At 44.5% G+C, this 12,423-nt stretch overlaps 1 protein-coding gene across 2 annotated transcripts in view; it reads right to left on the reverse strand.

Moving 5' to 3' along the window:
- Positions 1 to 6,254: 6,254 nt before the first annotated feature.
- The window catches only part of LOC134402884 (rho GTPase-activating protein 27-like), an 80,943-nt gene continuing 74,774 nt past the window's right edge, over positions 6,255 to 12,423 (reverse strand). For both annotated transcript variants that reach the window (XM_063132777.1, XM_063132769.1), the window contains 4 exons: positions 11,704 to 11,781; positions 10,136 to 10,270; positions 7,656 to 7,761; positions 6,255 to 6,902 (listed from right to left, as the gene is read on the reverse strand). In XM_063132777.1, coding sequence (XP_062988847.1) covers positions 6,725 to 6,902; positions 7,656 to 7,761; positions 10,136 to 10,270; positions 11,704 to 11,781 — 497 coding nt within the window. In that variant the 3' untranslated portion in view covers positions 6,255 to 6,724. The remainder of the gene's footprint in view (positions 6,903 to 7,655; positions 7,762 to 10,135; positions 10,271 to 11,703; positions 11,782 to 12,423) is intronic.

A 12,423-nucleotide genomic window follows, 5' to 3' on the forward strand; every position in this document is an offset into this window, starting at 1 on the left:
GCGTTCTATATTTGTCCCACCTAGTTATGTGCATCTGGTGAGTTTGGTTCACTTATCTCATTGGGAAGCTGCCGTTACGGCCCGTTTAGCGCAATACATGTTTTTGCCCAGAACGGTTATCTGAACGTGGTTTGGGGGCAACTTTTGGAGCTTTCTATATTTGTCCCACCTAGTTATGTGCATCTGGTGAGTTTGGTTCACTTATCTCATAGGGAAGCTGCCGTTACGGCCCGTTTTGCTCAATACGTTTTTTTGCCCGGAACGGGTATCTGAACGTGGTTTCGGGGCAACTTTTGTGGCTTTTTGCATCCCTGCCATTTAGTTATGCATGACTGGTGAGTTTGGTTGGTATCCCTCGTTCCCTAGTGGCCGTTCCGGCCATCCCATTCTGTTCCGGACGTCGTTTTGGGAGTTTTGGGGTTAATAGTGATATAATATTGGTATGGTTTTAGTCCTAAAATATTGTTCTCAAGTGTTGCTAACACATGCCACTGTTTTTGGTATGGTTTTTTAATATAATGGGGCTGTTCCGGCCTGTTCCGTTCCGTTCCGGCTTTTACATCGTCCCAGAGGAAGTATCCTATCCCTGGCTAGGGGAGGGAGCAGGAGGGGTCTTCCACTGCTCACCAAAGCCCTAGATGCAAGAGCCCTCCCCCTTTTGTAAAAAGTGTCCAGGTGCATCTGCATATGGTTTTCTGGGGGGAAGCAGAGGCACACATTCCACACGTATCAGCCATGCACATTTAACACCTCCAAACCTCATGTGTCTCAGCAGGCAAGCAGGGAGCTAGGCCAAGAATTAGACACAAAATGTATATAGTATGATAATTGCCATTTTTGAAAAATGCTCTCCTATACTAATTCTTGCAGTTTGGATTTAACAATAGGACAAAACTGGAACAGTGAGATGCTTCTATGCACACGGACGGACGCACGCACGCACACACACACACCCTACTTCAGTAGAGTGCTGATTGATCTCAGTCCAGCCACTCTCAGCATTTTGTCATACCACAGTATAAACAGCAGAAAACAGGCCACAAAATCCAGCATTTTCCCCATGAGAATGCAACCTTGTGGCTTGCTGGGCTTCTCAGTCCACCATCATTTTTTAAGATAAAGACATGAAACTTGGCACAATGGTAGCTCTTAGGAAGGGCTTTAGTCATACCAAATTTGAAACAGATCCATTCATCCATTGATTTTTTAGGAATTTTTTAAAAATTGAGGTTTAAAAATTATTATTTTTAAAATCGTCATTTTTAAAGTTAAAGAGATGAAACTTTGTACCATGATAGGATTTAGGTAGAGCTTTAGCCACACCAAATTTGAAACAGATCCGTTCATCCATTGATTTTTTAAGGATTTTTTTTAAATCAGGTTTTTAAAATATTTTTTTTTAAACTGTCATTTTTAAAGATAAAGAGCTGAAAGTTGGCACCATGATAGCTTTTAGGTAAACCATGAGGACAGAATGGAGAATAGAATATGCAGAGGTGACTGTGGGGTTGAGGAAAACTGATGACAAACATCTTAGGGCCACCTACTTCTTTTTTTGTTTAGAGCAGCCCTTCCCCAACCTGGTGCCCTCCACAAAGATGTTGAACTGCAACACCCATCATTGCAAGTCAGTATGTCCCATGCTCAGGAATGCTGGGACTTGCAATCTCAAACATCTGGAGGGCAGCAAGTTATGATATGCAATATGATATGCAGAGGTGACTGTGGGGTTGTGGAAAACTGATCATAAACTTCGGGCCACCTACTTATCTTTTTTTAGAGCATCTCCTCATGTTGATAGTTGCAACCCAACTCATTTGATCGGCACCAGGTTGGGGAACGCTAGTCTAAAGCAAGGGCAGGCAGAATGTAGATCTCCAGATGTTTTGGAGTTCCACTCGTAAAAGCCCCTATCAGCACGGGCAGTGATCAGGAATGCTGGGAGTTGATGTCCAAAACATCAGGGTAAATCTATTTTCTGCCTACATCTGTTCTAAAATATGTTTTCCAGTATTAAGATATGCGATCCATCAAGGAACTCCAAAAGACGTGCATCACTTTAAACAGACTCTCTTAAACCAAATGAAGCAACAATGAATGAATCTTGAATACCTAATCGAGACAGTTCTTCAGACGTTAAAATTAGTTTTCCAACACATGGCATAGGTCGTCTGTTCATTGAATATCAGATATATGGTGTTGGGGGACTAACACAGAGGACTTTTCTTACGTGTTCAGCAGTGTAAGATCAAAGGCAGAGCTAGCACCTAATACTTTCATGCATAAGGATTATTTTAAAACTATTGATGAAAATGATTTTTGTCTTTCCCATAACATATAACATGGGAGTTGCAGTGCAACAAATCTGGAGAGCACCAGGCTGGAGAAGGCTGGTTTACGCTTGAATCCTAAACATGTCTTCTCAAAAGTCAGAGCCACTGAGTTCACTATGGGTTATTCCCAAGTGGTATAGGATTGCAAACTAACCTCATCTGAAAGCAGTTCAAGACAGCAAAACTAATCCTTTTCTGTTCCTCTGTCATTTTGATGAGATGATGTATTCTAGAGGGATTGTGGGGAGTAAACAGTACATTTTGGATAAACATATTTTAAGGGGGGAAAACATCAGTTCTTTGAACGGCAATATATTGACCAAAAGTTGAAAGTGCCAGCACATGCTCTGGTTCTACATCTGCAACAAATAGTTTCCCTTTTGTTATCAATTGTGCTGCTGTATGGTAGATGTGTGTGAAAGTCTTCCCCATCCTGCTGCCCTCCAGATGTTTGAGATTACAAGTCCCAGCATTCCTGACAATGGAACATACTGATTTGCAATGATGAGAGTTGTAGTCCAGCACCTTTGGAGGGCACCAGGTTGGGGAAGGGCTGCTCTAAACAAAAACAACGACGCAGAGAAGTAGGTCGCCTGAAGTTGTTGGTCATCAGTTTTCCACAACCTCACAGTCACCTCTGCATACCATATTCTCCATCTTGTCCTCATGGTTTATATCTGCTTTTAGAGAATGAGAATTTCACTTGCATTTTCTGCCTCCTTCCTTAGGGAGGATGTGGCGTTAAGGCTTGTGAGCCTTACTCCCAACTTACCTGCTTTTTGGTGCTTTGTTGAAAGCTCTAGAGTCTTAAAGTTGTTTTGTAAACTGTAGGGTTTTTTGTTGAATTTCATGGTTTAGTATAACAGATGACTAGATATTATACAGTTGACAACCAAGTTAGTGTCAGCCAGGATGTTACACTATGTTGACATCCAATATAAAATCAAAGCTACCATTATGGGTTGAACTCACTTTTCAAATTAATAAATTAACCAAAATGCTTATATCTCCCTCATTTTTAAAGAGAAAGAGATGAAACCTGGCACCATGGTAGCTCTTAAGTAGGGATTTAGCCATGCCACGGTTGAATCAGATCCGTTCATGCCTTGATTTTTAGATTTTTTTTAAAGTTCAAAGGATGAACAGATGTGATTCAAACTTGGCATGGCTAAAGCCCTACTTAAGAGGTACCATGGTGCCAACTATCACCTCATCTTTAATTTTTTTCCCCAAAAAACTTGTACTGCTCAAGGTCCTAGACCCCAAGTACTGTCATTTGAACTTTTTTTAAAAATCTAAAAAAACAAGGCATGAAGGGATCTGCTTCAAACTTGGTATGCCTAAAGCCCTACTTAAGAGCTCTCAGGGTCCTAAGTTTCATCTCTTTATCTTTAGAAACGACAGCTGTAAACATTATGGTTAATTTCCATAGACTATAATGGGTTGTTTATTCCAACTTTAAAAGTCCCACTGTCTTCAATGGGGCTTACTCCCAAGTAAGTGTGCTGAGGGTCTTATGTCTACTCAGAAGTAACTCCCATTGTCTTTAATGGGGCTTACTCCCAAGTAAGTGTGCTGAGGGTCTTATGTCTACCCAGAGTAAGTCCTGGCTTTCCTGGGGGCTGCAAGGAAACAGTACAGCAGATGCCCCTCCCATCCTTTGCACACATGCCAGGGAAGGAGGGAGGCACTCACGAGACACTCCAAATCTTTTGAAATTGGTAGGACTTGCTTCTGAGGAAGCATTGCATTATTAGCCCAACACTAAAACCTTAGCATTGCATTCTGAACCAACAGAAGTGTCCCATTCTTAATGAGGAGGTTCCTGTACCCAAGCATTGGATTGAACACGTCTACAAAACAAAGAGTGTGGGTGGAAGCTTTATTTCTATGGGATGGAAATAATGCAAAGTATAGATTAGCTTTCCCTTTGCTTTCAGCACTAAGGGTGTGTGTGTGGAAATCTTCCTTAACTACAACCAACCCCAGGATGGTTTCTCTATGGGCAAACGCTGTCTTGTTTCCCTATGGGAAGGTATGATTTCCTTATGTGCAATTACTATCCTGTTTCCCTATGGGCAAGTATGATTTTCCTATGGGGAGGTATATTTTCCCTATGGGCAAGTACTGTCATTTGTTTTAGTATGTCCCCCTATTATCTGTCCTGAATCTTCCACCAATAACCTTAAATACACAGAGCTCCAGAGAAAACTACAACAAAATCCACACACCTCTTCAGGCTAGTGATTAGAGTGAGACTCATTGTACTCAATGGAACTTACTTCTGAGTAGACATGCCTTGGATTGAACTGAAAATCAAGCAGCACCAATGATCAAATGAAGAATAAAATAACACACACACACACACACAGCATGCAAGCAAGTTGTTAATTGTAGAATTATTGTGCTGGAAAGGAGAGGGAATTCTCAGTAACATCTCTCACTTTCCCCCATCCAAGGTTCCAAGCAGTTTTTAAAAGGTTATAATCCTCTACACACTTATCTGGGAGTAAGTCCATTACACTCAGGGCCGGTGCCAGACTATTTTGCGCCCTAGGCAGGTGAGCTGCTTTCACCCACTCCCACCCCAGCATACCTGGGCACAGGGTGCCATCTTGCCCACCCAGCCGAAGCGAAGCCAGGATGCTGGGGTGGGGGGGTGGCTTCAGAACGGTGCCCCCCGCTGGAAGCCGCTCTGGGAGAGCGTCTTCCAGGCGCGCCATTCTGAAGCCGCTGCCCCGCCCCCCTGCCCCAGCGTTCTGGCTTCACTTTGGCGCCCACCCAGCTGAAGCGAAGCAAGGACACTGGGGCAGGCAGGCGGCTTCGGAACATTGCACCCGGAAGCCGCCCTCTCAGAGCCATTGTGGGAGAGCGACTTCCGGGCACGCCATTCCGAAGCCACCGCCCCGCCCCCCTACCCCAGCTTTCTGGCTTCACTTTGGCACCCACCCAGCCGAAGCGAAGCCAGGAAGCTGGAGTGGGGTGTGTGTGTGGCTTCGCTTCGGCTGGGTGGGTGCCCAGCTGAAGCGAAGCCAGGATGCTGGGGCAGGCAGGCGGCGTCGGAACGGCGCACCAGGAAGCCGTCCTCTCAGAGCCATTGTGGGAGAGCGGCTTCCGGATGCAGCGTTTGGCGCCCCCCTTACCTTGGCGCCCTAGGCGGCCGCCTGAGTGGCCTCTATTGTAGCACCGGCCCTGATTACACTCAATGGAACTTACTTCTGAGAAGACACTGATTATTCTACTAAGGCAATGTCTTTGCTAGAGGAGGCAGCCATTCCCCTCCACATTGTAATGTAGCTGAGGCAGGAGGGAGGGGGAGGGATCATGTGTTTCAAGATGGCCACCATATTCACCCTAATATAATGAATTAATATTAATTAAAAATCAACCATAGGGTTGATTCTAAAAAAAAGAAAAGCTGTTCCACCAACTACAAGGAAGGAGGAAGAAGATACCACCCCTGGAGTAATTAATAAAGGTCTAATTACTTCAAAAATCATGGGCACAAATCTCGCCAATACAAATCCAACAATCACTGTGAGATTTTTTAAAGTATTCTACTTTAAACTGCCCTCCTTTCCTCAGTCTTTCACCAAACTTCTTGAAATTTTCAGGTTATGAAAAACCAACATTTCTTTCTGACACATGTAAATTTCAGGAATATTGGTGAAATATTTTCAATGAATGTTAGAATGAACCCGCAAATACCCCTTTATCATGGTGGAATGTGTTTTTTCCGGTCAGGCCTTAACTAAAGAGGCACTGTTGTGCCTCTTTAAATTATACCATCATAGTGGGCATGTATTGGTATCTTGCCATTTTGTGTGTGTTGCGTATGGGCAGAGACAGGTGATGTGTGGCAGATGGAGTAGAGCCACAGCGACTTGTCGACTGGTCCTGTTCAAACTCACCACTCTTACATACATTCAACAGTGCCTTATTCAGTTGGAAGAGCAGAAGAATCATGGTACACTCACAATGCTACAATTCCCCAAATTCCTTAGCAAAAAGCCAAGACATGTGAAAAAATTATAGTGCAGACTTAGCTACAAAGCCCTTTCCCACATTTTTTCAACATACCAGGTCACATCATCCTATGGCAAAACGATACTCCAGATTGGAGTTAAAGCTCACTAATACAGAATACTTTGTTGAACAAATAGCCTTTCTCCTATCCAACAGAGTTTTCATATCCCATGCCCACAACATTGGAGAACGTTCTGAATCCAACTTTGATTGTTTTATTGCTTGCAGTTTCTTCCTTCCCAACTTCACTATCTCGAAGTCTTGGCACTGCCCAGCAATACTCCCTTCCCTGTAGTGATGGGAACTGTCCTTGCATCAAAGCTGTTCGCTCGTTCAACCAGGCTCTTGTGATGTGCTGGGAGAGCTTAGTTCTCTGGGAATATGTAGCTGAACTGGCTAAGAATTTGCTCCACGATCTGGTTCTGGAAAACCATGTGCATAGTCATATTCCCTTCTTCTGCCTCTGGCTTCAGTAATGTTGGCCCGAACACGATTGCAACGCTTTGGACTGACATACGGTTCTCCTCCCGAAACTCTATAACCCTGTAGGAGAGAGAGGAAGGACTCTATGAAGAGAAAGAGAGAAACCCTGGTAGTAGTGTCCTCCAGATATTTTGGATTTCAACACTAATCTCCCATGAACATTGATTATGCTAACTGGGGCTGATGGGAGTTCCAGTCCCAACACATCTGGAGAGTGTCACATTGGGGCAGGCTGGTGTGTTCATCTAGATATGTGAAGCCTTGAGTTCAAATCCTCATTTGGTTGTGGTATCTTATTGCAATTCACTTTCATAAAGAATGTACTTACACAAAGGATAAAAACTATTTGTTACCCCCGTCTGCATGTCCCTCTTCCACACACTCACCATTTCAGCTGCTTGAACATCACCAAATATTAATGTTTTCTAACAGCAAAGTAGTAAGAATCGTCCACAGAATGTTGCAGACCAGTGCAGGCAGCTGTGCAGGAAGCAGAGCACATTTTGGGCTGGGCAACTTGTGGCCTTCCAGATGTTCTGCCTAGAACTCCCATCATGTCTCACTGTTGGCTAGGGCAGATAGGAATTGTAGACCAAAATATCTGGAGGGCCATAGGTTGCCCATCCCCAGCCTAGAAACAACAGAGCTTGCATGCTATTGAAGGAATGGCGGGGAGAGGCAAAAATGCAGAGTAACATTAAGACAAAGGCTGAGCATGGCTGGGAGGAGAATAGGGAAATTGCCTCACAGGGTCTGGGACAACGTGCTGCAAACCAACGGCAGTTCAGAACTCTGGGAGATGCAGCTCCTCACCTGCAGAGATGCTCAAAAAGTACCCTCATGGTATTGCGATTAGCTGGAGGTAAAGAAGTCACCAGCTCTCGTAAGCGGCAGCTTCGCTTTGTCAGCTCTGTAATTTCTGCAGTCCAAAAAAAGAGGAAGACATCTCACTCATGTATTCTTTTATACAGATATTAATAAATAATGTAGGAGCCAGGGCTTCCACTAGATTTCTCCCCTTCTTTTAAAATTCATGCCACTGCAAGGATATGGGAGAATCATAGAATAGCAGATTTGGAAGGGGCCTACAAGGCCATCGAGTCCAACCCCCTGCTCAATGCAGGAATCCACCCTAAAACATCCCTGACAGATGGTTGTCCAGCTGTCTCTTGAATGCCTCTAGTGTGGGAGAGCCCACAACCTCCCTAGGTAACTGGTTCCATTTTCGTACTGCTCTAACAGTCAAGAAGTTTTTCCTGATGTCCAGCCGGAACCTGGCTTCCTGTAACTTAAGCCCATTATTCTGTGTCCTGCACTCTGGGATGCAGGACAGCCTCTCAGGAAAAGGGGGAGTAGAGGCATGTTGTGGGAGATATGAGCAAATGATCATTGCTCAGTTGAATTTAACAAACAAAATTGTGGTATATATGTTCACATGTGAAATTGGGGTTCCCCAGTTGCTGAAAGACATAAATATCCCAGACTTGTGCATGTGTGTGTGTACATGTACGTTTCAGGTTCTTAGCCAGATATTACAGAAAATGCTTGCTTGCTGCTGAAATTAAATAGCAGCAGCAGTGTGCCTTGGCTCCCCCTCCTTTCACTGCAACACGTAGTACAGGAAATGCATGGCAATATACAGTAGAGACTGGTGGCTCCTATGTCAATGGGGCAGTGAAGCTGCCCTGGATTTCAGTCAGAACCCTAAAGGAGCTATCCAAGCCACTGAACCCACTTTGGGGATAGGGTTCAGCAATTTGGATGGCTCCTTTAAAGTTCTGACTGAAACCCAGAGCTGATTCACAGCCCCACTGACATAGGAGCCACCCCCCCCCCACTGACAATATATCAAGACATATATTTCCTTGCCACCTTACCCCTCTAGAGCAGTCCAGAATATGGAGCAGGGTGATGTGGAATGCATGGCACACATTTCCCTAATTAGATGTTACAAAGAGAGTTGGGAATACCGCCGCTGTTTTTCAGCAGGAAGGAAGCTTTTACTCCAGTGCCCAGTTTGAGTGTCAGATGCACTGCCTTTTCCATTTCCAAACATGTTGGAAAGTCACCAGCAGTCTGTTTTAGGTACCATCCTAGTTTTAGAATCATAGAATAGTAGAGTTGGAAGGGGCCTATAAGGCCATCGAGTCCAACCTCCTGCTCAACGCAAGAATCCACCCTAAAGCATCCCTGACAGATGGTTGTCCAGCTGCCTCTTGAATGCCTCCAGTGTGGGAGAGCCCACAACCTCCCTAGGGAATTGGCTCCATTATCATACTGCTCTAACAGTCAGGAAGTTTTTCCTGCTGTCCAGCTGGAATCTGGCTTCCTTTAACTTGAGCCCGTTATTCCGTGTCCTGCACTCTGGGAGGATTGAGAAGAGATCCTGGCCCTCCTCTGTGTGACAACCTTTCAAGTATTTGAAGAGTGCTCTCATGTCTCCCCTCAATCTTCTCTTCTCCAAGCTAAACATGCCCAGTTCTTTCAGTCTCTCCTCAAAGGGCTTTGTTTCCAGACCCCTGATCATCCTTGTTGCCCTCCTCTGAATCCCCTCCAGCTTGTCTGCATCCTTCTTGAAGTGTGGTGCCCAGAACTGGACACAATACTCAAGATGAGGCCTAACCAGGGCCGAATAGAGGGGAACCAGTACCTCGTGCGATTTGGAAACTATGCTTCTATTAATGCAGCACAAAATAGCATTTGCCTTTTTTTGCAGCCACATCACACTGTTGGCTCATATTCAGCTTGTGATCTATAACAATTCCAAGATCCTTCTCTTTTTTTGTATTGCTGAGCCAAGTATCCCCCATCTTGTAACTGTTCATTTGGTTTCTTTTTCCTAGATGTAGAACTTCCACAGGGACAGGGCTGATAGAGGGAGTGGGCTAGGTGTTGCTGTGTAGTCCTAACTCTGATTCCAAAATAAAATTCTGAACGTTCCCCCACCTTCACACCATGACAGAAGCAGGCTGTTATAAAAAGAAGAACAAAGCATAATTTGATTTCTCTTCCTTCTCTCTCTTTTATAAAGCACTGAATAAACCCTCATGTACCTTTAAGTCAGCCTTCCTCAAACTGGTACCCTCCAGATGGACTACAATTCCCAGCATTCCCAGCCATTAGCCATACTGGGAATGGTGGAGTTGTTGTCTAATACATCTGGAGGGCACCAGGTTGGTGGGACGTTGCAATATAAGTTACAGGACATCAGTCCATTCAGCCAAAGTCTCCAAGGCTTTGATTCTTGCATTCAGGTCAGCCCTCAAACATCTCACAAAAGCAATGCCTCTTACTAATGGCTGCAATGAATTTGTCAAAATGGCTGAAGGGGAAGAGTGGCTCTGGCAACTCGCGGAAGAAGAGCTTGAGCGCCCCCGTGATGACATGAACGTCGTCCCAACGGCCATCATTGAGGTCCAGGTGCTCATCTGCAAAAAAGGTAACAGGGCATCAGGCAAAATAACTTCATCCGATGGGCCTCTGCCAACAAATTAAAAGGCAGGGCTGCTGTGGTGGGAGTACCCCCCCCCACCTCACCCCGGTGACCTCTGCCCACAATCCTTGGACAGAGTGCAGCACAGCAAAGGGTGCCCCTGCAAAAACAAAATAAAGAAGAGAATGTGGCCCCAGGGATAGGCAAACTGGCGGCCTCTGATGTTTTGGATTACAACACCCATCATCCCTTACCACTGGCCATGGTGGCTGGAGCTAATGGGAGCTGTAGTGCAAAACATCTAAAGAGCATCAGGTGGCTGAGCCCTTAACTATAAGCAAGAAATTCAACTTCAGGTCCACCCCTTTGGCAACCTGGATTGGCTGCAAAGATTGGTTGGGCCAGCTATTGTAACACAGAGCTCAGTTGAGCCAGAAGGAGTGATCAGTCAAGTAGAGCTGAGTAAGTCATGCTGTTTAAATCCCCAAAGAAGCTCTAGGCCTGCCCAAGCACGTATAGTAGTGCCAAGAGAGAAACTAACGCAGTTACCACTTCAGAGTCTGAGAACTAATAAGTTCTCTTATTAGATAAGAGAACTTGGATAACAGTCCCAGGCAGAACTAGGCAAGGGGGTCTTTAGGTCTCCACAGGACACAAGAACCAAAATTAAATGTTGCTGGGGGTAGGGGGAGTTGTCCAGTAAATTATTCTAAATTCCTTTTCAAAATTTTGTATTTTCAACGTACAAATTCATTGTCTTCTTAATTATGGATACTGCTGAATTTAGAAGTTTTGGGAAAGTAGCTGCAGAATACTAAAATTGATACTTAAGACTGGGCTATCCAGGACTGCCATGAATTCAGCGATCTAAGTCACAAGAAAATTAGACGATTGCTTTCTAAGTCAGACCAGAAGTTTCATCTGATCCACCACGGAGAGCCAGGAGCCCCTGGAAAGTTCGGTGAGAACAACTCCCTGGTGTTCATCACTAGCTTCTGGAACTCAGAAAACCTGCATCTGAATGGGATGGTTCTAGCATGCTACCATGGCTAATAGTGGCCAACAGACCTATCCTCCCTGAAATTTGTCTAGTTCCTTTTTAAAAGCACCTAAACTAGTGGCCCTCACCATGTCCTGTGGCAGTGAACTCCATAAGTTGCATGATGTACTATAGATCAACTTGGAATTTTCATGCCAGAATATATGGTTTCTGTCCCTTCTATCTTACTCATATACAAAACATTGTAGTTTCCATTTGATTTTTTTTCCTACCTGGGTGCTACTCAGACTAACCAGCGATGACTCACTAGAGCCACTCTCTATCCAAAAGACCCTTCCCAGCTATCTAAACGGGTGAATCTGCGACATGCAAAGGGTGTGTTGTACCACTAAGCTGTTGACCCTGCCAAGTCACAACTAGTCCTTTACCATGATCAACCTTGTAGCGCAGTTTTTGTATCGTAGCCAGATTCCCACTTATCCGGTAGAGTCCATCAATATCCAAGCCTGGGGAAGAAGAAATGACAACAATCTATATAAATAAAAATGTAAATGTTCGTTCGAAACAGACGTTATATCTCCGAAAGTTCTTCACCGATTGCTTTGAAATTTTAACACAACGTTGCATTCGAATACGCGAGCGTTGTTATGTAACTATGTTCTACATGGGGTCAAAAGTTTGTCTGAAAATTGAAGAAATAGGCCTCAAAAAAACCAGTCCTGCTGATCATTGTGACATCGCCAACCAGTAGGCCAATCCACTGCCTCTGCCTCCTCTCCTATTTGCATGTTCTCTCCTATTTGCTCTTATAGGTCATTGTGACATCGCCAACCAGTAGGCCAATCCACTGCCTCTGCCTCCTCTCCTATTTGCATGTTCTCTCACAATTGGCTGAGTGAATATAGATGTCACAACTGTGACAGTTACACGTTCTGAAGAAAGGTAACTGCCAGGAGTTTCCACTAACCTCCTCACCGTAAAAACATCGTTTTTAAAAAACCAAACAGTAGGCCAATCCACTGCCTCTGCCTCCTCTCCTATTTGCATGTTCTCTCCTATTTGCTCTTATAGGTCATAAAAGCAACAATCTTGACAGGACCTTTCAAAGGTGAAGATGTCCTCATTCCTCGCATTCCTATGATTCCAAC

The sequence above is a fragment of the Elgaria multicarinata genome, chromosome 1 (assembly GCF_023053635.1).
Source record: "Elgaria multicarinata webbii isolate HBS135686 ecotype San Diego chromosome 1, rElgMul1.1.pri, whole genome shotgun sequence".
NCBI lineage: Eukaryota > Metazoa > Chordata > Lepidosauria > Squamata > Anguidae > Elgaria > Elgaria multicarinata.